This window comes from Gopherus flavomarginatus, chromosome 9 (genome assembly GCF_025201925.1).
Source record: "Gopherus flavomarginatus isolate rGopFla2 chromosome 9, rGopFla2.mat.asm, whole genome shotgun sequence".
NCBI lineage: Eukaryota > Metazoa > Chordata > Testudines > Testudinidae > Gopherus > Gopherus flavomarginatus.
In genome coordinates this window covers 83583282-83607217 of record NC_066625.1, presented here as the reverse complement: position 1 = coordinate 83607217, position 23936 = coordinate 83583282, and the positions used below count along the sequence as shown (strand labels likewise).

The following is a 23936-nucleotide window of genomic DNA, read 5'->3' as shown; positions in this document are numbered from 1 at the left end:
TGAAAGTCTTAGACTGAAAACTGTCCGAACGGAATTCAACTATATATTGTCTATATATACAGACAATAGATTTCCAAAGGGTCCGAACCGCCATTTGAAATTTTCTAGAGGTCCACATATGAAAAAAGGTTTTGAAGCACTGATCTTGAGTTCCAGCATATTGTTCTATCCATTAGATGTGAATTCACTTCCCAGCTCAGCCACAGACTTCCCGTGTGACTTTGGGCAAGTCACTTAATCTACCCTGTTCCTTAGTTTCTTATCTGTAAAATGAGGATAATGCTTCCCTACCTTACAGGGGTAGATTGAAGGTTAAAAATTAATAAACTCTGAGGAGCCCAGATGCTGTGGTGATGAGGGCCACATACGTTGTGTTTTGTTTTTTGAAAGGCCTATGAATCTTTCATACTCTTTTAAAGCGACTTTTGGTTTTACTCGGTGCTTTGGTGTTTGTTAAATTTCACTTACTGAGAAATCTGCTTGGTGAAGCATTAAGCTGCTCTGCTAAAATAAATATGAAAAGGTGAAGTGTGTAGCAACAGCTGTACAGTGTTGGGTTGTAAATGTGTCTGTACTGTAGATGATGTATCAGTAGCATTGATACATAGTCCAACACCAGTTAGGCATGTAATTGCCCAGAAATGGTCTCTAATACCAGTTTTAAGAGGAGCTGCCAAAACCACAAAACTCAGGGCCTCTCCCTCTGAATTTGAACTCCACTTGGACGAAACAGCCCCCAGTTTGTTCCTCCGGGACACAGGCCTGCCTTGTTAGGAAATCAGTGAAGTTTGGGAACCCACAATACCTCACATAGCTCTGTGTACAGTAACAGTGAGTGGAAATAGGGCCATAAGCATGAGCAACCAGACGAGTTATAAATATAGACTACTCTCTCAATTCCACTTTCGTTAGTCATGGAAGGACAGTGAGAGTTTTATAAACTTATAAGGAATATACAAACAGTTCTGAATTTAAAATAACTCTGTATAATTTTTTTAGTATGTGAAAAGAATATTCTTTTTTGAGACCATCCATGTAAGTATCTGCCATGGATGGTATAAGGAACTGTATTTTTGTACGTTAATGTCAGTGCGGCTTGATATAACAAAAAGGGTTCTGGAGGGGAAAAGACAAGCATGAAACTCTTGCTTGAAAACACAGAGGAAAATGTGTTTGTTCTTTTTTAATGTGAGTAACGACTTTCAAAATACAAATTCCTTTTGTAAACACCATCTGATGCCTTTGCTGGCCTCACAGCAGCCAGTGAGCGTTGCTGCATTAGCTGTGTTGCAGAGTAGATTTTCTGTCAGATACAGCACAACTGTCCTTCGTTTGCCATCAAAAATTCTGTCTGGCTCTCCCAAATCTGATGGTGAATCCTCAATACAGGAAGGGATTTAGGAAGCCAAAAAGAATGCTATGGTTTTAAAATCACAGTAGAAATGTTTTTTCCCCCTCTTCGTTTCCTCAAAACCATGTATATGTGGATCTGCATAGTAAGATGCAATATATACCCAAGGGGTGTGTGTGCACGTGCTTGTGTGCATGCATATATAGTTTGTGTGTTATATGTTTAGTATGACTCTATTATACACACTTGCATTTTCTGGGTGGTGACAGTAGAAAAGGGTGGCATCCTTCCTCATTACGTTTAATTGCGTAGTCAGCGTTGCAGAACATCTGCAGTACTTTTATCCTATTTAGAGAAGACATTTCTACAGATACAGTTGTCTAAATATAGTCCTTGAATGAGGCAATGTTATCTAGTGGTTAGTCAGGGGACAAGCTGAGGACTATCTTGTATTCCCAGCACATCTCCTCCATAACTTTTCTAGTCTTCCATGATTTTGACCTCTATTTCAGCAAAGGCCATTCCTTCAGGGTGATAGACTGGGTCAGCAGCAAAAAGATGAAGTGCTCCCCCACACCCATCAGAGGCGGCTCCAGTTTTGAGGTGGTAATTAGAACTAGTTGAAAAGTAAGATTGTTACTGTGGAAAAATTTTGACAAACTTTTTTTTTAATGTTTTGTCAAAGAAAAAATTGAAATATTTTGATTCATAACAACACCAGAGTGCATCATGGGAGTTATAGTTTGGGTGTTTTCTATGCCCATTCTCCTCTTTGGACTGGGTTTTCTGGCCAGGCTAAATTTGTCATGATATGTCAGTTTCCCCCCTTGTGATGAGGGGAAAGAGGCTTGCCATAAGATCCCTTACCATGGTGCATTATGGGAGATGTAGTCCACCTGAATTCCCATCTCAAAAAATAATAGGTGCATAAGGCACCCAAATTACAACTCCCATGAGGCAGTGAGACAGTATTTTTTAATAACACTACTTCAGTATTTTGAGAAAATATTGAAATTTTCTTTGGAAAGCAGCCTCTTTTGTGAAAAACTTAATTTTGTCCATAACCCAAATTTTCATCAAAACAGTTTTGGTAGAAATTTTTCTACCAGCCCTAGTGTAATACCTTTTTGAAATGCTGGAGATAAGAGGGATCCCAAATGACTTCTTTTTCTCTTGAAGTATTTTGTGCTGTTGGAGTGGAATAAGTATGTATTGCTTGCAGATTTCACATGCCTCTCAGAACCAGAATCAGAACCCTTTGTGGGAAACATTCAAGACGGTATACCAGAATCCAAGCCAATTCCTTAAATCTAGAATCCTCTTTCTGTAAGCAAATTAAAGTTCACAATACAATTTGAGCTGCTTTTTTGGAAAGCTTTCATTTATTAGCTAAATTGCCTGCAAATGATGATGTACTGAATAATCTTAGCCAAAACTACGTTCTCTTGGGTCTAAAACCATGTTCATCAGAGAACACTGGAGAGAAATTCAAGATCTGAACAAACACCACATCTTTATAAGCAGCAAAGAGTCCTGTGGCACCTTATAGACTAACAGATGTTTTGGAGCATGAGCTTTCGTGGGTGAATACCCACTTCGTCAGATGCGTGCATCTGACGAAGTGGGTATTCACCCACGAAAGCTCATGCTCAAAAACGTCTTAGTCTATAAGGTGCCACAGGACACTCTGCTGCTTTTACAGATCCAGACTAACACGGCTACCCCTCTGATACTTCACATCTTTATAGTCATTAATGCTCTTTTCAGTGGGAGTGAGAGAGAATCTATCAGAGCATTCTGTCAAGGATGCATGCAAATAGAAACACTTGCTTTCTTAGTTCGGTGTCTTTTATCAGGGATGAAAACTTTGTTCAGGACGTGCAGATAGGAATCCCTCCTCCAAATGATAGGCATTCTGGCCTTCTTGTTCTTTTGATTCTGTGATGCTGGTAAATCAAATGCCAGCTCTGGCCAACGCCATAGGTATTAGCTAAGAACTGATAAATTAATAGCTGGAAACCAAACCAGCTTACCTGAATGTTAGTTTTGTTCAAAATAGGAATTAGTCTTATAAAAAAATGTAGTGTTTAGACTCTATGAAAGGCTTGTAAATTGCTGCATGTATTAATCTCATGTGCAATGTCTGTAATCCATGCTATAGGAAAATGTGTGATTTTTGCTTTGCAACTTTGAAAATGTTTGCTCTGTACTTGTGAACCCAGGAACCAGAATTGTCATCCCTTCTACACCCCACCCCCAGGAGGCATACTTAGATTAAAGGGGCCAGTAAGGAACATTGCGATGCAAAGAATTGGTGAATGGCCCTATCAGGCCTTGGAAGTTCTATGTGCAAAGGAGCTCATCTCATGGACTGGAAGACTAAATGTTTTATCTTTTTATAAGAGAATATTTCATCTCTTTGCTGTCTGAACTCTCACAGGGCCAGAGACTCTAAATTGAAGCGAGAGATCCCCGAGAGTCAACCCTGAGTTTGCCCTGAAAGACATTTCAAATTGACAGATCACTGCAACTCTGTCACTCTTAGCATTTAGATGGCAACTTATTGGTGTGTATATGTTTGCTTGCTTAACCTGCAAATAACTTTTAGGTCTGTCTCCTAGTTTATTACGGAATTGGCTATAGGTGTTGCCTTTGATGTAACACCAATTGACCTAGGGTAAGTGACTGGTCTCTTCGAACTGGAAGCAACCTGAATATTTTGTGATTTTTGGTGGAAGTGACAATGTATCACTAAGTCCGTCTTGCATGGGTGGCAGGATAGACTGGAGAACCTCAGGGAACTGTCTTTAACTCTATGGTAAGACTGATATAGTGATTCAGGAGTTCACATTTGATACTGGGTTGCTGAAATCTAACTATAGAACATACCACCAGTTTGGAGTGTCTGCCCTGAGGTGTCTGCCAGACAGTGTGACTGGAGCAAGGATGTCTTTTTTACAACTTTACAGGATGGAGAAACAGACCCTGCTTAAACATCTCAAACAGTCCATAGTTAAGGACCATAACGTTAGAAATTGGTATTAAGTCTGAGGAGGAAATTCAGCATTGTTGTTTCTCCTTCTGGACCAGTTCAATCCACATCAATTTAGTGTGTGAGAACATACTCATTCTGATGATGGAATTTCAACAGTTTTCTCCCTCCTCTTCCTTCTGTCATCTATGCCAGTGAATTTTATATTAAAAAAGAATGAAGAATCTATCAGCTGGTTATATTCAGATTGCTTGAAGGTCTTCTGAACACAGGGTGATTTTTCTTGTTTGTCTATATTTGTAATGGAAGCAAGATTGAGAACAGGAAATTATTCTCCAACTCATTCAAGAAATAGCTCTATCTTTCTGTGACTGCCAGAAGGTGGGATTGGACAACAGGGGATGGATCATTTTGATAATTACTTGGTTCTGATCGTTCCCTCTGAAGCATTTGTCACTGACCATTGTCAGAAGACAGGATAGTGGGCTAGGTGGCCCATTGGTCTGACCCAGTATGGCCACTCTTATATTGTTTTCGTGAATATCAAGAATCCAGCCTTCTATTTCCTATAATATATGGTCACCGTTCTTCCCATTTCTTGCAGTTAAGGGGAAATATTTTCTATACATGTCCATGTCATTTGGTTCATTCTTTTCTCCTTAAGTGTTGTAAAAGCTCACATCAGTTTATATATCCGTTACGTCTGCATCACATGGATGATAGCTGAAAATGTACTTCTCTCCTTACAGACCAGTAGCAATTTATAATTAAATTTAAGAAAACTAAACTCTCTCTCTCTCTCTCCTTAATATTCTTTCTAGGTCTTACACATCTTGCATCTCACTTTGAAGACAACTTATTTGGTAACTCTGAGATGTCAAGCCTGCTTTTTACCAGCTGTTACACTAGTAAAAAAAAGTTGCTGTGTCAGTGGGACCTAAAACAACTTTGACTACTATTATTTTCTGCTACTCTGTATTGTCCTTCGTTCTCATCACCCACCAATGAACAGGACTGCCTTCATCACTCGTTATCAATGTGGCTATCTCAGTTGCATGACAATAAAATCTTGATAAAATATACACCGACGTGGTGTATATACACTTGTAGTTTTATTGAAAGTTCTCTCACTTATACAGTAGTTGGCATTATTCCTGGTTCCTCCCCCCCCCCAGAGGAAATCTCACTTTTTCTAAATTGTATCAAACTTCATTTATGTCACTTAGTTCCATAAAGATTAAGTCCATTAGCGTATCTTACTCTTGTTCATGAATGCTCTGAAATGAAAGCAGTAGAGAATGTCTGAGTTGGTGACCTTTTCTCTACAATATAACATTTCTTCTTTTGATGCTAGGAAGAAAAAAAAACTGCATAATTTAGGTCAGTTTGATAATGTTATCAAAGCCCTCTGCCTCCCTTAAAATAAATCTGGAATGAGAGTGGTATCCTCCCTCCAGCTGGGATTTTGCCAGTTAGTGAATGATTTATATTCTGTTCGCTTGCTATATATTCATGAAATAGTGTGTCTCTTGCCACCTGCAGCATTTGAAAGAAAATAAGACAAATCTTTATTTAAAAAAAGTAGAACCCCACAAATATATATTGCTTGCAACTTGGATCCCACTAGATGGTATCCTTCTGTCCTCATGAGCCCTTCAGCTTGTCTAGTTCAGTTTAGAGCTGTTTTGCTGTTGTCTCTTTTTTTCCCCTTGCGTTGTTGAGGCATGTCTATAGTGTATCTGGGAGTGAGCCTCCCATTTTGGGTCAGTTCTGGAGTTTCAGATGTTTCTTTAGGATTATTAGTGGATTTTAAATAATGGAATTGTGAGCAGCTTTCCCATGAGATTCAGTGTATTGTTTCTCTTTGTACAAAGTCCTGTTTTCATCCATGCTGATATTTTGGTTATTCTTCTGGCTCACCTTTTCAGTAGGAAATTTCACTCTTCCTTGTGGAGGAAATGCTTATAGAGCAGTGTAGCAGTCGACATAAAACGTTCCCAACTAACTTGTTTCCCTGTATTGTAGATAGAGTAGAATTGGCGAGGAAACCCAGTATGTATTTGCGTGTGTGCCTTGGTTCTGTTTTGTGTGGGGTACTGATTTGTCCTGGCATGGGAGGTGACTAGTTATTTCCGTCTCTCTCTCTCCCAAATGCCAGCTGCAGCAATGCCAGTGTGAGCCTTATTGGGCAACTGTTTTGAAAGAGAGTGCAACTCATGCTGCCTGTTTTCGTTAAGAAGACTTGTTTGTACCAAGGTGCTCACTGGATATAACATATTGTAAGTGGGGGGGGGAATTGAGCAACTGTGCGACGTACTGGTTTCTTTGGACTGTCGCGTAACAGCTATTTTCATCGCTTAGATTTCAGTTTGTTTCAATTCGTAAATATGAACTGAGTTGCCATGCTGCTCCTGGAACTTTGTAGCAACTCTGAATGCCTCACTTGCAGAATTCCCAAGGGGTTGGTAGATTTGTTATGCCAGCTAGTGTGCCTGAATACCCTGGTAACTCAGACAAAATGAAATGGGATTAACAGGCACATGCCATTTCTTACTGTAGCTTGGAAGCCTGAAGCCTTTCTCATATAGCAGGTTTGATGTGGGTTTGTGGTGAGGAACTAGAGTCTGCTAGAAAAGCAAGCCAACGGAGAACCAGCACAGTCATTCCGCTGGTGGAAATCCATGTTTAATTGAGAGACTTTTGGTGTTTTTTACAGAGCTAACAGTCCTTTATTTTTAGGCAAGATGAAGGACATTGTTTTTGTGAGACATTTGTACTTTTGTGGGATTAGGGGCCATAGCAAACAGCCTCTGATTACTCAAAGTCATGATTATCTGATGACTGCATCCCTTTGAAGTTATCTTATTACTAAAAACTACTCTGAGAGGGGAAGGGAAGTTATTGTCATTTAGGATAACTATCAGTGACATTGTGCAGGGCGGTATATGTATCTTAGCAGCAGTTCCAGCAACATGTTCAAGTTAATGAATGGAATTCCAGGTAATGCACATTTCCTCTCTGCACCATTGGCCTCGATTCATGGCTGCCATACTTGTAGTCAAAGGGAGAACTGGAGCTCTTTTTAAAGAAAAAATCTTATTGTTGAGTGATGCTAGTAGGGTGACCAAATGTCCCAATTTTAGGGGCTTTTTCTTACATAAGCACCTATTCTCCCCCTGCCCCCGCACCCTCATCCCGATTTTTTGCTCTTGCTATCCGGTCACCCTAGATGCTAGAATTTTTTTAACCCAATATCCAGTTCCTCTTCCACTTCTTTTATGTAGGGAAAGAGAAACTGGAATCTGTAATGGCATCTGAGCACTTCCATTAGGCTACAGGGGCAACCCAAATAATTTTTAATATGGTTTTGCTGTTGGCCATAAAGGGCGTTCAACTTTCCAGCACGCCTACTGTTTTTTGAATGTTTGTTTGATTTTTAAAGGGAATGTGAATATGTGCTTATTTCAAGTGGCTTCTGCTCACAGGTTGATCATTTGTGAGGATTCTAGAAGTTTCCATGCATATATAAGCTTTATTCAAGTCATAGAGCACATTAAAACTCTGACAAAACAACCTTGCACAGAAGCCAACTGGATGTAATTATTCTGAACTGGTGCAGGAGGAGGAAAGTGCTGCCTGGGACAACTTCAGAATAGTCTGAAAATCCTTAGGAAAGTTTGTAGGATAAAATCAGGCTGGTAACAACTAGAACATAAACACAGAAACATATGGTTCTCAGTGGAATGAAGTTGAGTCAAATATAACTCACAGGCTGTAGACTGAATGCCCTCATCTTACTACTTGGCCTAGAGTTTGTATGGACCTTTCCAAATATTTTGCAAGTGGAGACGGCTGTATGCAAACTGGGGATTTGAAGAGGGAGGATGTAATCACACATAATTCATAGCAACAGCATGGTTTTGAGAGAAACCTTTAAATAGACCTTGGCAGGTAATTTCAGAGAGTGTCAAATTGTGCCTTACTTATCAGAAAGGAAAGGAAGCTCTTCAGCGTATGGGTGCCTGGTGTTGTGACACTTTCCTTTGTGTGGATTTTTCCTGAGACAAGTGTCTTGTTTAGTTACTTTGAAGGTGAAAAAAATATAACAAGGCAAAAAGTGTGTTGCTGTAACCAGATGATGATCTTGCATAGCTATTTAAAGCAAAAATGTTGCGTTTTCTGGAGACGTTGTACCAGTGTTTTTATGCTGGAACATATTATTGTGTGTTTATAATGAGTATATCTACTTATTTACATGCTAGATTTGAGATTCAGCCCTGGTTGTGAATCACTGGAAGTGGATTTTCTGGGTAATATCTCTGTCATCTCCCGTTAGCTATCACCACACCAGGTAAAAGGCAAGAATGTCTCCCGGGTGCTGTCTTTGCTACATTTAAAAGCCAGTTTTTCTTTGAAATGCTCTCTAAAGTTAATGCTGGTTTTTTTTTTAAACCCTGTTATTTATAAGAATTAACATTCAAAAACTACCTGGCTTCCTGTCTTGATTGATAAATTTTGACAGCTAATCTTTACAAGAGTTGCCTAGGATAAAATGTTCTTTCCTCCTCAGTCCCTGTTCAATACTATGTTCTGGTTCTTTATGCAACAATACTTTGATGGAGAGAGAGAGGGAGAAAAGAAAGGAAGGATTGAATATCATTTTACAAGGAGAGAAAGAATCTTTAAAAAAAATACTTATCCTACACTTGGCAAACTTTTGCTGTCCTGCGTGCAGCTGGCATGACGCCAGCCTTGGCAGAGGCTAGGGCCTGCATTTGCCAAGCAGTCTTCCTCCACTTGCTGCGTTTTCACTCCCTGTGACTGACTGTTTATTCACCCGATTGCTCTATTTCAGCAGTGCTGAAGTCATGGCGTCTTGGAAATGATAAGAACACTTAGTCTGTCCAAACTGTAAAACAGCCATGATGTCAGAACTTGCAGAAAGTGATCTCTGAGAGCTTTAGCTTAGTGTACACTTCAAAAAGCTTGAGATATTGGATGTCGGAGAACTTACTGCTACTTTTAAAAAGCTAAACAACCCAAAAAGGAGCTGCCTTAATTTTTTTTTTTTTAAAAGTAATGTGCTAAGCTGTTTGTCTTGAGCATTTTCCAACCTTGCATCCGTCTGGTTTTTTCATTTTTTTTTTTGGCGGGGGGGGTTTGGTTCGGAATGGTGAATCCTCAAATCAGAATGTTTTATGACTTCTCTTGGTTTTCTGTAAAGTAATTCCCCAATAGGTGTAAATAGAAGTTGTTCACTGAACAAGTAACTTTAAATTGAGTGGTGTTAATTGCATGTTGTATGCATAGTGATCAGAATATTTAGACAGTATTTTAGAAAAACTCATGTATTTTGTTAACTTGGAAATGCTTTGTCTATCAAATTTCTTTCAGTGGAAGGGAAAGCCCTGGAGAAGTAAACATTTACTGTGATTCTTTCTGTTTTGTCCTATACCAAAGTTCAGCATTGAATGGCTTTTTTGGGGAGTAGATTGGTGCTCTCTTTCAAAGCTTTCCAATTTTGGGAAGTGTTCTAGCTGCTTAGCAGTTCACATAGCAGGTATATTGGTTCCAGAAGTCTTTTCAGAGTTAAGGAGGAGCAAGGCAGCTGGCTGTTTACAGGTGTCATGATTTAAAACAAAACAAAACCTATTACAGGAGGTTGGACACTAGAGACCCCAATTAAGTGGCTGACAATAAATTAATGCATCACTTAAGTACTTCACAGAGGCCTGAAGGGAACATTAGAACATCTGGTCTGACCTCCTGTATATCACAGACCATTAAATTTCACCCAGTTACTTCTGCATTGAGCCTAGTAACTTGTATTTGGTTACAGCATGTCTTCCAGAAAGTCATCCAGTTTTGATCTGAAGACATCAAGGGATGGAGAATCCACCACTTCCCTTGGTAGTTTATTCCAGTGGTTAATCAGTGTTAAAATGAGTGCTTTATTCCTAATTTGATTTTGTCTGGCTATAGCTTCCAGCCCAGTGGTTCATGTTATGCCTTTCTCTGCTAGATTAAAGAACCGTTTAGTGCCCAGTATTTTCCTTCTCATGAAGGCAGTTATTCACTCCAATCAAATCATCACTCCATCTTCTTCTTGATAAGCGCAGCAGAGATTGAGCTGTTTGTCTCTCATCGTGTCATTTTTTCCAGACGGTAGATAATTTTTGTGACTCTCTTTTCTACCCTCTTGAATTTTTCTATGTCCCTTTTTAAAATATGGACACCAGAACTGTAAACAGTATTGGTCTCTCCGATGCTGCATACGGAGATAAAATTACCTCCTTACTTCTGCTTGCTACCCTTGTTTAGACATTTAAGTATCCCACTAGCTTGTTTTGCCACAGCACCACACTAGGAGCTCATGTTCATTTGTTTGTCTACTGTGACCTCTAAATTTTTATGAGTATATTACATATACACAGTTACATTTATCAACTAAACTTGTAATCTCATCAAAGAATGAAATCAGGTTTGTTTGCCAAGGCCTCTTTTCCATAAAATCATTTTGACTGTCATTATACTCGTATTCTTTAATTCCTTATCAATTGAATCCTGGATCAGCTTTTCCATTATTTTGCCCATTGTTGATTTCAGACTATTTATTTCAACCAGCCTCCTGGTGGTCTTTTTAAATATTGGCACAACATTAACCCTGTTCTCATCATCTTTACTTTCCCTGGTATTCCTATATTTATTATAAATGAATATCAGCTGGTCAGACTTCTCCTTAGCCAACTCTTTTAGTAATCTTGTGTGCAAGTGTCCCAGACTGCTTATTTAAGTGTTTATTTTTAGCAGCTGTTGTTTGCGTTCTCCTCAGTTACTAATGGCCAGAAAAACACTTCATCCTCATGCGATACAAGTATTTCCTCCTCCTTTTTTCCAAATACAAAGCACAAATATTTATGAAATATCTCTACCTTTTATGTATCATTAACGACAGTTATGCCGTCTCCAGCTACTAGTGGGTCTATATCTTTGCTACAGTTTTTGTTCCTAATATACTTCAAAAAAACAAACAAAGAAAATAACCACCCTCATTTTTAATTGTCCTTCATCCTGCCAGCCATGGATTTTTTCCATTTTTCCCTGATGCCTTTAGATTCTCTTGTCAATTAATATTGAATGTTATACCTTTCCTTCTTTTCCCCCAATCATTGTAATTTTTTGTTTCTCATTGCTGCATTATTTTTGCTACTGAATTAGGATAGGCTTTTAGCCAAAGGTGTTCTCTTGGTTATGGAATCAAAGCTTTCTGGTCATCTGACAAATTCATCTTAAGAACTTCCAACTTTAATTAACATTTTACTATGTTTTTCTTCCCAGTCATTTTAAGTTTGAAAAACTGGTTGCTTTTAAAAAAAATTTTTTTAACAAACACTGTCAGATGAAAAATAATGTAACACAGATTTGTATACCTGTTACTGTTTACATCTTTGTCATGTAAATTTGTGTGATTTTTGCATGCTTCAGCTATCGCCTTGATTGGTAAGTTTCAGAGGATCAGCTTTGATATGTAGGGGAATGCTGTTCATATGCTAGTTTATTCATGAATGGCAGAAGAATTTAGGAAATGAAAAAGGTCTTTCCCCTGGAGTGTAATAATTTAGACCTCTTTATACTATATTTATCTGCACTGTTTATGCAGCAGCCTTTGTTTTTTGTAAAAGTCTGTCCAATTAAGAACAAAAATGATGTGGCACTGCTTTGATAAATCTTGTGATGAACTTTGGTCATGGAGGCGTTTTTTCTTAGCAGGATTGTGAACTGGAAATCTAGTTAACATGCTAAATCTAAGTTTTGGCACCCATGCGGAACGGCAATCCATCTGCTGATGAGCCACATGACCTGAGGTTTTTCAAGAACTGCCTCAATAATCCTGAACACTCTTTATATTTATATACATTAAAATGAGGCACAGTTTACAGCAGTCTCTAACAAGACTGTTGAATTTACGCCACTCCAGAAACCGCAGGCTTTTGTCCTTGTTCAAGTTACAGTAGAACCTCAGAGTTAAGAACACCAGAGTTACAAACTGACCAGTCAACCGTGTACCTTGTTTGGAACCGGAAGTAGGCAATCAGGCAGCAGCAGAGATAGGGGCAAGGGGAAGCAGCTACAGTACAGTGCTGTGTTAAATATAAACTATTTTAAAAAAGGGAAAGCAGCATTTTTCTTCTGCATAGTAAAGTTTCAAAGCTGTATTAAGTCACTGTTCAGTTGTAAACTTTTGAAAGCACCACCATAACATTTTGTTCAGAGTTACCAACATTTCAGAGTTCTGAACACCCTCCATTCCCGAGGGCTTCATAACCCTGAGGTTCTACTGTATATCCTTGGTCTACCATCAGTGTACGTGAATAGTAATTTTTTTCGTTTCTTGTTTTTACCTTTTAGTGTAAGGTAATTTTATTTGTCTTCCCCGCAGAAAATACATATTTGGGTGTATTAAAAGGTTTTGCATCATTTATCAATAATGATCTCTTTATCACTGTCCTTTCTTTTTAAGAAGAATCTGTCATGGGGTATATTTTGGTCTGGAGTCAGAAATATTACATATACAGAATTGTAGTTCCCTTTCACAGTGTAATTTAGGCAGAACTGAAATACATCTTAAGGAGTACCTTCCATTGAGACATGCATAGTCAGCTTTCTTATGCTAATTATAGTGGTGTCCACAAGCTCCCCCGCAGGGGAGGCTCCATCAACAGTTTCATTATAAATACCATTTTGCCGAGATGTTTGTACTGGAGTCTGTTTTTTTTTTTTAAACTTTTAAAAGAGACTGTAAAAATGACTCATCCCTCTGTATGTATTCAGTCCTACCTGCCTGTGTAGCAACTAAAATACATTCTTCTATGTCTGTTCCTGTTAGCGCTGCTGAGCTGTTGTGCAAGTGAGAGCTCTGTCTGATGCTGAGCATCAACAGCAAGATTGTTTACTAAGTTCCCATTAGTTTCTCCTTTGGAAACCCATTGAAAGCAGAGGGCATAACTTGAAGACTGAGGTTGCACTGGTAATAAGTGAGGATAGAATTTTCCCTGAAGAATTGTTGTTACTGCTGCTAATTCATGAAATAGAAAAAACCCAGCTTGGCCCTTGGATCCCAGGCTAAATGTTTACGTCTGGCAATGACGGGGGGGGGAAAGCTGTAAACTTGAGCATATTTAATGCAGAGACCATTGAGAGTATAAACGTGGGATCCCACAATGCCACTATTACAGATAAACTTTTCAGAGTAGAACCGTACATTAAAGCTGACAGTACATATTCCCTCATAGCCAAGGCTTGGCATACAGTGTCTAAATCCTGAAGAAAGGTGTGAGGGGTTGTAAAACAAATTTTTTATTTTGTATTGTTGTTTGTTATAGTTGTGCCCAGTGGCTCCAGTTGTGATTGGGCTCTATTGTGATAGGTTCTGTACAAACATTTTGGAAAACATAGTCTCTTTTATCCAAGAGTATATACAATTAAAGAGCGAGATCATCTCTTGGGTTCAGACGTTTTTCAATATAGTAAAAGATCTTTATTTGTAAACTGAAAATTTGAAGTTGTGTGCAAAGCTCTAGGAAAAAAATAGTTTTGAACTGTCCTGCACTGGTTGTATGTAGTTTTCTCCTTCTAAATAAACTGTAGTTTAATTTACAGCATAGCAGAATGTGCAGCAGATTTGAGGGAAAAAAGAGAAATAAACAGGATGGAGTAGAATCTGATACATCATATCGGGAATTTCTCCATATCTATTATTGGGTGGACTCTGCATCCTTGGTTCACTTACAACGTTAGCTGTGTTTCTGGTTGTATGCTTTCTAGTCGTGTCGTTTGGTTAAAGTTTCTTGTGTTGATTTGCTTGGGTTCTACTGTAGTCCTACTGAAACTTTTGTTTTATGCTGCTGTTACTGATACTGTTTTTTAGCTAAGTTAAAAAGTGGAAAACAGTTACCTAATGAAAACCAGATTTCCTATCTTGTGTTTATTTACAGAGCCTCAGGCATATAGCTAGCATGGCTAAAAGGCCATAAAACATTGTAATCAAAATGTTGTTGTTACATAAATATAAATGCTGCTGCTTCTTTTGATGTAACAGTAGTAAGACTGTCTCTTGAAAATCCTGATTTCAGTTCATTTTTTCCAAACCAAGTGCCCACACCTACAGATTAATGCATTTTTAAATAAATGTTCTTTTCACAAATTTATGTCCTACTAGTCCGATATTTGTGGATAGGGTGGAAATGTATTCTCTTCAGGGGGAAAATAATAAGTCTGATTCCACCGTATATGTGTAGCAGCATCTATACTTTATTAAATCCAATTCTGCATACATAAGCAACATGAGGATGCTACAATGGGGTCAACCTAGCCATGTGTGCTGCAATATAGCAATGTATTATTGTATGAATGTAATTAAGTTGTTTAAAGGGAGCTTTTTTTATTGCCAATAAAAGATTAATTTGAAATACAAATTGGAAAGACAAAAAAAAACTCTCAAAGACAATAAGTCAGCACTCAAAAATGTAACCATAATACCAGGGCTATCAAATGGGTTCCAGTCCTCAGTTGTTTGTTATCCTTACGTTGACATTGCTTTCAATGGTTTTCCTCATTACTTCACTGGCTCATATTTTAATGTAAATCTGGGAGAAAGATCTCTCCCAGCGACTTGAAAACACTGATTAAATGAAATAGTTTGCCAGCCTCCCAAGTGTCAAAGTTCTCAAGGGTTGCTCTAGACCCAAGGGGATATGCGCTTATAGAGTGTTTACATTGCTGCTTATAATCTTGCTATATTTTTTAAATGCCAGTTGTTCAATCTTCCCTTGCTCTGTCTTTGCAGTGTGCCCCAGCGCTTGTGGCAAGCGGGCTTGCACAGACCAAAATGAATGTTGCCATCTCGAGTGCTTGGGGAGCTGCACTGTGCCCGACAACAACACGGCTTGTGTGGCCTGTCGCAACTACTACTACGAAGGAATTTGCGTACCCACCTGCCCACCAAACACCTACAAGTTTGAAGGCTGGCGCTGCGTTACAAAAGACTTCTGTTCCAAAGTCCCTGCTACAGAGATGAGTGACTATGAGAAGTTTGTGATCCACAATGACGAGTGCATGGCAGAGTGCCCTTCTGGATTCATACGCAACGGGAGCCAAAGGTAAAGGAAATGCACAAGCTTGGATTATTATTCATATAGTTCCCTGCATGATTTTAGAAAGAGAACCCCCCCAGTTTCATGGCATTAACCGTCTAAGGGCCTGATCCCATGTGGTGCTGAGCATCTTGGTCACCCGCTGACATCAGTGGAGATAGAGTATTGTCAACACCATGAGGACGAGGCCTTTAAACTAGACAATAGCCCGGTGAAAGTGGCAATGGCAGAAAGTGGGCGGGATGGAGATGAGGAAGAGATGCCAGTAATCAGTGGAAAGGAGATTGTGCCCCTGGTGAGCATTGCCACACAGAGCAGATGGTAAAAGTAGTTTTGTTTCTCATGTTAGTTGGTGGTTTACTGGCTTCTGACTTTTCTGTGTGCAGATCTCTTATGTACACTCACATTCATTGCAGCCTTTAGGTCTCTGCATTTTCTGGTTCACCGTGTTTGTCCTGGAAAATGCCAACTCTACCTCACTTCAGAGAAATAATATCAGTAGCTGCCATGCTATTTTACTACTAGGGCCCTACGAAATTCACAATCCATTTTGGACAATTTCATGGCCCCCCGAGTTTTAAAATCTGTCAGTTTCACGTTTTCAGATGTTTATATTTGCAATTTCATGATGATGTATCCGTGGGGGTCCCCACCCAAAAGGGGATCGTTGGGGTGGCAAAGCTTTTAATGGGGGTTGCAGCATTGTCACCCTCTCTTCTCTGCTGCCTCCAGAGCTGTGCTTCCTGCAGCTGAGGGAGATAGCTAGAGGCAGGTCTGATTTCCTCTCCCGCCTCCCTTCCCAAAGCAACCGTGCAGTGGAAGAGGAAGGTCCTATCCCTCCCCAGCCTGGCTGGGACTAGCAGCTAGGAGCTGCCGGCTGGGGCACTCCCAGCAGCATGAGGGAGTTGAAACACATCCCCACCTCCGGGAACCTCTGATTTCCCTGCCCACCCCCCCAAGAGCAACCGTGCAGGGGAAAAGAAAATCCTGCCCCTCCCCAGTCCGGCTGGGACTACTGCAGTAGAGATCTCAGCTGGGGCACACCCAGCCCTGCCCCTTTCTCCTCCCCTCCAATAGCTAAATTTCATGGGGGAGGTCTGATTTCATGGTCCATGACATGTTTTTCATGGCCATGAATTTGATATTTATGACTAACTGTTGTAGGGAACTGTTTTTTTACAGGAATATTACTCTGATCTTTGTCAGTCAGATTCCTGGAATTTAAAGAACTTGGAGTGATAGGGATGTTGTTGACTTGCTCACTTTGCCAGCAGCCAAGGCAACAATCTTAGTTGCCCACCCATTAACCCAACGGCGCTAAGAACTGTTATTTCCTAGCCATTGCTAATATAGAGGAATTCTCAGCAGTGTAGGACTGCATTGAAAAATGTCTCCATATAAATGGTCTGTATCATAGTTTTTCCTTTATTTGTGCAGGTTAGTTTTGTTCAAGGGATGGAAATCTCCACCGTTTGCTTTATAAACCTAGAGAGCATGAGAGAGTATCATCGAAACAAACATCTTCCTAGGAAAATTTCCAGTTCACATTTAGATGCAAACAGCCTTACTGTTTTCTAGCTTGAAGCCAGATGTTTACCTGAGAAACTGTTTCCCTGCTGTCTGGCCTGAGCTTCTAGGAGCGGCTGTTTAAAAACACTCTCATAAAGCAATATAGACACAGCTAATCTTATCCTAGTTTTGTGTTCAGCTGCAAAGGCGGAAAGGCATAACTCAAGGCCAGTGAACGTTTTGTCCCGTGGTTTCCCAGAGCTGGTATTAACCAACAGTTGCAAATGAGGAGTTTCTAGCATTCTTTGTACCCATAGTTGAATGCCTCTTGCATGTCTTCAGTTCTCAGGCACATTATGCTGTAGCATTTGAAATAGGAGCTCATGACTAAGAAATGAAGGCTCCTTTCTTCCATTACATCAGTGCACGTTTCTCCAAGCTGAAGAAGAAAGTGGGTTTGGTTACCCTTTAGTTAACAAATAACAAATCCATGTTTACCAGTGTGCTGTCAATAGACTTCCTTTTCAGAGCTGGGGTTTTCTTTCCCTTTGCTTGTCTCCCTTCCACCCACCCACCCGCGCATACAGAAGGTATAATGTGCATATAAGTTAAAAATCACTGGTACTAATGCAAAGATGGAAAAGCAGTGAAATAAAACAAGAGATGACGGGGTTATGTTTTACCTGGAAGGAGGAACAATCCCATAGTGTCACATTGGTGGCAGCCCATTCATACATATCAAGGTTAGTATATGGATAGTGTCTACGGTAGAGCTGTCCGTGTTTTGGTTCATGTTTGCTAGACCTGAACTTAAAACTTTGGTGAGAAGGACTGGAGGAGAATTCATATAAATGTTCACATCCCAGCCCTCACCCCAGTTTTAGCATTGAGCTATTTCAGCGAGTCTGGGCTGGTTTAGGAGGTCATTGTGGAATTCTCTCTCTCTCTCGCTCTCTCTCTCTCTCTCGCTCTAACTTATGCATGCTGAGGCTTGAGTTTCCAAAGGTGCCTAAGGGAGTCAGGTACTGCAGGCTTTACCTTCTTAGGCTCCTGTGAAAACTCCAGCCTTATTTTGGTAGTAGAGATGTTTGCTACAGCACTACCTAGACGGCCACCAATGTCTCAGAGAGGGCAATGACTTCTGTATTCTTGATTATTTGTCCTTCAGTTATGCTATATTAGGGTAGGCATGTAGCAATAATGACTTGCACTTAGAATGCCCTTCATCCAGAGGGATCCCGCAGCATTTCATAATGTGATTTACAGACTGTGTGTGGAGGAGTCACGTTACTCACCACTCCATTGCAGTCACCAGAATGGTGAAATATGGCAACAGTTTAACAACTAGCCATGGGGCTTGTAGAATTAACACTACACAACAGTTTAGGATGGGAAGTGACTAGGAATAGCATAATCTATGGAACTGAGAGTGGTGAGAGTGAGGTTTCTGTTTTCTGCTCAGTTGTACCTTAGAGCAATTTTTCCAGTCCTTTGGTACCGCCTTTAAAATCCAAATTGTGATACTATTTTATTAGGACAATAGCCTCCTTAGGAGATTTCTCTAATAACCATTTTCCCTAGGGCACTTATTTATGAGGGTCACGTCTGCTCATAGAACCCATGCAGTCCTGCCTCAGTGTATGAGATATTTGCTTTTCTGCTGGGCCTCTTCTGAAAAATGGCAACTTTCCTCCCAGTTTGAAGGATTTGTATTTTGTTAGGTTGCAGATAGAGAAGTTCTTGCCTTCCAAACAGTGCAGCTCCAGTCTGTTGTGGATTGAGAGCCATGTGTTTTTGTTTATTTCTGGTCTCCCTTCCTTCTCAACAGCATGTTCTGCAGCCCCTGCGAAGGGCCTTGCCCAAAAATCTGTGAGGAAGAGAAAACAAAGACCATTGATTCTGTCACATCAGCACAGATGTTGCAGGGATGCACCGTCCTCAAAGGGAATCTGCTTATTAACATCCGCCGTGGGAGTAAGTAATGTTCCTCCTGTCTGAGCCTTCAATGAGGGTCCTTTAATTTTCTGTTTTCTCTTTGAGTGTATCAATAGAAAAAAACAAAACCAAAAACTGTAAGCATGGTCCTCAAGAGAATTGTTTGCTTTTTAATGGCACTCTGGCTGTGTTAAGAGTTTCTGCTGGAATCCTAGACATGGTGGCATTCTCTGGCATGTTTGTAGACCAGTTATTTAGCCAGTGGCAAAGCTTTCCTCCCTGCGTGTGAGATAATGAAAACCCCTGTTTAACTTCTAACACTGCTCTGCCCAAGACTCATTATTACTGTGTTGGTCATATCTGGTTCATGTCCTAACATAAATGAACTCTGAATATGATTTGTCAGAGTAATGATTCATCAGCTGGGGAAATTCCAACGGACGCTGATCTTTAAAAACCATTGTAAACTTGGTGGTTTGAAATATACCTCCCTATGCATGCAAAGAAGTGTGTGGGGTGGAGTGCCTTGAATTTTTGTGCCTGTGCTAGATGGATTGAATTGCTTGTGAATACCAGGTTTGCTCCTAATAACCAAGGGGGTTGGAAACAGTTGTATATGAATTGTTTTAATTATGCGTTTCACATGTTTTAAGTAGAATCTTAACTTCTGCAGGGAGATGGTCTGAAGAACTTTTATTTAAGTTAACCCATTCAGCTCACCCACCCTCTGCAGTAATTGATTTTATTCCTGAGTACTGTACAGTAATGTAAATTGTCTAGTTTAATGCTTACATATTCTCTCCAAGAATTGAAGAGTATTCCTAATCTACACCCTCCCAACTTCTTTCAGGTGATAACTGGCCATATGATATCCAGACTGTACTTCTGTGCACACAGAACGTAATTTAGTTGTAGTGTTCTGCACCAGAAGCAAACACCCAGCTTCCAAGGTCCTTGCCCATTTTGGAGAGTGCCCCTGATGCAACTATTATACAAGCTGTAGAAAACCTGACCCTAATCCAACTTCATTCCATGAAGATGTTATGGCTTTACCTTCATTGTTTCAGCATTCTAGAAGCAATGGCTGCTTAAATGATATAGTTATATCTATGTTATTTTTTAAATGGCTAGTAAAGGTCCTGTGCTTTGGAGATTAGTATCCATGCTGTTTGTTGAGAATAATAGCATAACTCTGTGGGGCTACTCTTAACCTCCAGTCTGATGCCATGCTCTTCAGTGGATCATTTCAGCCTGATCTAATGAATGAGCCTTACCTCTGTCACCGAGAGTAACAGCAGTTGCAGTTTCACAGATGCCTAAATTTACAACTGCACGTGAGTCTTTTCAGTCTTGCCAAAAGGTTGGCTGTTGAAAGCTCAGAATTTGGTACTGGCACGAGTGTGGAATATTCATGCAAAGGAAAGCATATCAGTAAGAAAGTTATAAATGGAGTTCTGATAGTGCCTTGCTTTGTGCTCCATCTGTCTGCCTGCATAGGTAAATGATGATACATGCTGGTCTGCAGCGAGATGAATCTGTATTTTGTTTGCAAAAGCAGTGACTGTAATAAATATTTATTCTGATGTGCTAACCATGCATTGAACAAAATGCTGAGTTAAACTTGTATGAACCACAATTTCCTTTTCTTTAATGTAGACAATATTGCTTCTGAGCTGGAGAATTTTATGGGTCTGATAGAAACAGTAACTGGGTATGTGAAGATCCGCCATTCCCATGCATTAGTCTCCCTCTCTTTCTTGAAGAATCTGCGATATATTTTGGGAGAGGAACAGTTGGACGGGTAAGTGTTCAAATACAACAAACTAGTATTTGTAGAGGCAGCTTTGCTTTAACAGAAAGCCATGGAAAATAAGTCTTACCATGAATACTTTACCATCTGTATAGTCTAGACCTCCACTAATATGCAGTATTTGTCTTCTACTGAACAACCATTGTACAATCATTCATTTGATCCTCTAGCATGCAAGTAGTTGGATGAAGATTTTAAAGATGTATTATGGTAGCCCTGCTAGCTACTTTCTCATGTAGAGAGATTTTTTTAGGGAGATGTACTTTTGTAAACATCATTTTCTGTTATATTAGACACTTTCTGTTTTTTGATGCTCTAGTGCATTCAAAAATGAACATTTCTAGAAGTCATTGCTCTTTTGGCATTGCGGTTTGTTAGTGTTGTATCCTTAACAGAGGCCTATGGGATGTCAATTGGAAGAAGATAACAGGTCACTAACTGCAAGATAAGGGAGTGCGGCTGAAAATAGTGTGTGTAGCAGGAAACGGCACATAAGTGAGCCAGCCTCAAAATACTAACGTGAAACTAATTCTCCTTATCTAGAGCCAGAGAAACACAATATGAGCCGCTAAAGTAATTATGCGCCACTGAAATGTTTGCTGGTGGATTTGTCTTAATTCTGTAATATTCTGTGTAATATGCTTTCAATAGCACGTCATGTAATTGCTATCTAAATCGCCACCTATCATCCTCACCCCTGGAGGTAGGTGCTGAAAGAGCAAAGGTAGGTTTAGCTCCTGCAAAACTTTAGTCTGAGATGCTTAAGTGGGGGGATGATCTTCTGGGAAATTGCTGCACTCCCTTTCTCTCCCCAAATTAACTTCCCAAGTTCAAAAGAACACTCTGGAGAAGAAATGAGCCTTCGTCGCTAATGAGAGATCCAATAAAATAAGAATTTTGGAAAATCATTTAGGAAAAGGTGGTGGGAAGGTCATGGGAAAGGTTGTGTGTCTCTGATTTATCTGCCTTGACAGGATAAAGTTACAGCATAAGGGATTCTTCACAGCCTCCCTCTCTTTCTCAGGCTACTCTTTGGTCAGTCTTAAATTCTTAAAATTCCACCATCTGACAGAGCAAGTTAAAGGGCAGCTCTTCATTCTGCACTTGAAAAGCACACTGTCTTTTTCAATAAGAACATTTGGCTCTTTGGAAAAACATGTTTCTAATTGCAAATCCAAGAGGCTTGTCACTTTGCCTAGAACAAGGCTCTTTCAGCTACTTATGATGTGGCATACTCAAGCAGATACTCCAATTATAAATTTGTTTTTGCTTTCTTTTAGTAAGTAAGTTCAGTAGTAATTATGTTTATGGAATCTCATATGTCAGCAAGCATAACTGATAGGAAACAAACAGCAGTGCTATGATTCAGGTTTTAATAGTTCTGTTTGCTTGATTCCACAATGGAAAAACAAACAGTGAAACTTAGAAAAGAGGAAAATAGGGGTGCATGTGGGAAGCAAAATCCATGCTAAGGAATTATTGCAATTGCATGCTGCTTGGGTCAGGAACGGTCTTCCTCTGTGTTTGGAAAGTACTTACACATTTGGGGCACTGTCACAATCTGAAAGATAATTTTTCAAAAACATTCAGCCTAAGGCAGACACCTCGCATGGAAAATTTCAGCCCAAACAGCTAGTTGGGCAACGTTATAAGCAACTGAAAACAGGGTCTTAAAATGGGAATTGTTAGGCTGCCCTAACTGTAGCAGCTGCTGCCAGCGCTGCATGTAATACGTACAAAAAAATATATTGAAAGAACATTAAGATTGCAAAGTGAAGCCCTTTTTAATTTTTGTTCCCTCGCTCTCATGGTTGCCTGTGCAACCTTAATTTGGCCCCCTTGTGCTGAGGTAAGATGCATTATGATACAGTCTTTAATTACATGACCACAGCCTCTTTTTTTCTCAACAGGACCCCTCCTCATTCTGTGCGTAGTGCTGAGGAAAAAAGGCGGCAGTTCAAATTTTTATCCTTGTCATTCAATTTGTGAACTCTGCCTTTTTCCCCTCATCATCATGCAAAGTTGGCAATTATTCATTTCCTCATATTTTTTTCTCTAAGGGTGCCTGTCACCCTCGTATCTGAGTGCCTCATAAGCAGTGAATTTACCTCTGCTGCACAATATGAGCATTATTATTCACATGTAACCAATGGGAAACGGAAACAGACTTGCCTGAGGCAGCATAGTGAATCTGTAGCAGAGCCAGGATTCGGTCTCTGAATTTAGAAAACGAGGAATGCACAGTTAGTGGCCGCCTGTCAAAATAAATGGTGTAAATGAGTTGCTTAGCATCACACGGGAAGCCTCTGACTGAGAGGGTTAGAACCGAGTTCTCCATTATAGCCTTCATGTGCCTTAACCACCAGATCATCCTTTTGTCCTCTGCTACATTCACTGCACACCTTCCAGAGTGGGTCCTGAGCTCCCTGCCTGCCTCTCACCCCTGGCCCTCTGGAACTCGTTATCGGGCCCTTGCTCCATGCACCTCCCTGACCGCCCCAGTCATGCAGCTTAACTCGTCTGAATGCCATCCAGCTGGTCCAACTCTGAACCATGCCTAGGAAACATCTGTAGGTGTTCAAGCTTCACACCATCCACTCCCTCGTCCTCATGACCTGCCCCAACACCAGGTAGCTGGACCTGTTGCCACCCAAGGAGGGCAAGGAATGCTAGTAGGGCAGTATATAATCCACTCTGGTCCCCTAGCTTGTTGGATATATTAGTTGACGGTTCCTTCATGGAGCCGGGAGCACAGGCATTTACTCGGTGCAGTTCACAAACTCTCCCAACATCTGTCTTTTTTGCAGTGAGACACACACCCTGGTACACATCTAGGTAGAGTGCATCAGGCTACAACCCCTCTTCCAGCTCTTCCAGAACCTCTTACTGAGGTTCTGGCTTCACTTTTCCCTGCACACCTCTCTCATGGTCCCACAAAGTCACAGAACCTTCTTCTGGAGCTGGCCAAGATGGCCATCCATCACACCAGAAGGAGGAAGTTGGCTTGTAGGGAGGGAACTCTGCAAAAGCAAAGACTTATTTCTATTCCTTGTTCAATCACCTCCTAGCAGAATTCCTGAGTCCACTGACTTCAGATGCCTTTGAGGAGCAGTGGATGCTGTTGGGGGTTTTCTGGTCACCTGATTTTACCTTCTGACTTCCACACCTGCCCCTGGTTTTTTTCAT

At 40.2% G+C, this 23936-nt stretch overlaps 1 protein-coding gene across 2 annotated transcripts in view; it reads left to right on the top strand.

Annotated features, from left to right (window-relative positions):
* IGF1R (insulin like growth factor 1 receptor) overlaps window positions 1–23936 on the top strand; it is a 272795-nt gene that overhangs the window by 200739 nt on the left and 48120 nt on the right. For both annotated transcript variants that reach the window (XM_050967131.1, XM_050967132.1), the window contains 3 exons: window positions 15190–15502; window positions 18834–18979; window positions 20597–20741. In XM_050967131.1, the coding sequence (XP_050823088.1) occupies window positions 15190–15502; window positions 18834–18979; window positions 20597–20741 (604 nt within the window). The remainder of the gene's footprint in view (window positions 1–15189; window positions 15503–18833; window positions 18980–20596; window positions 20742–23936) is intronic.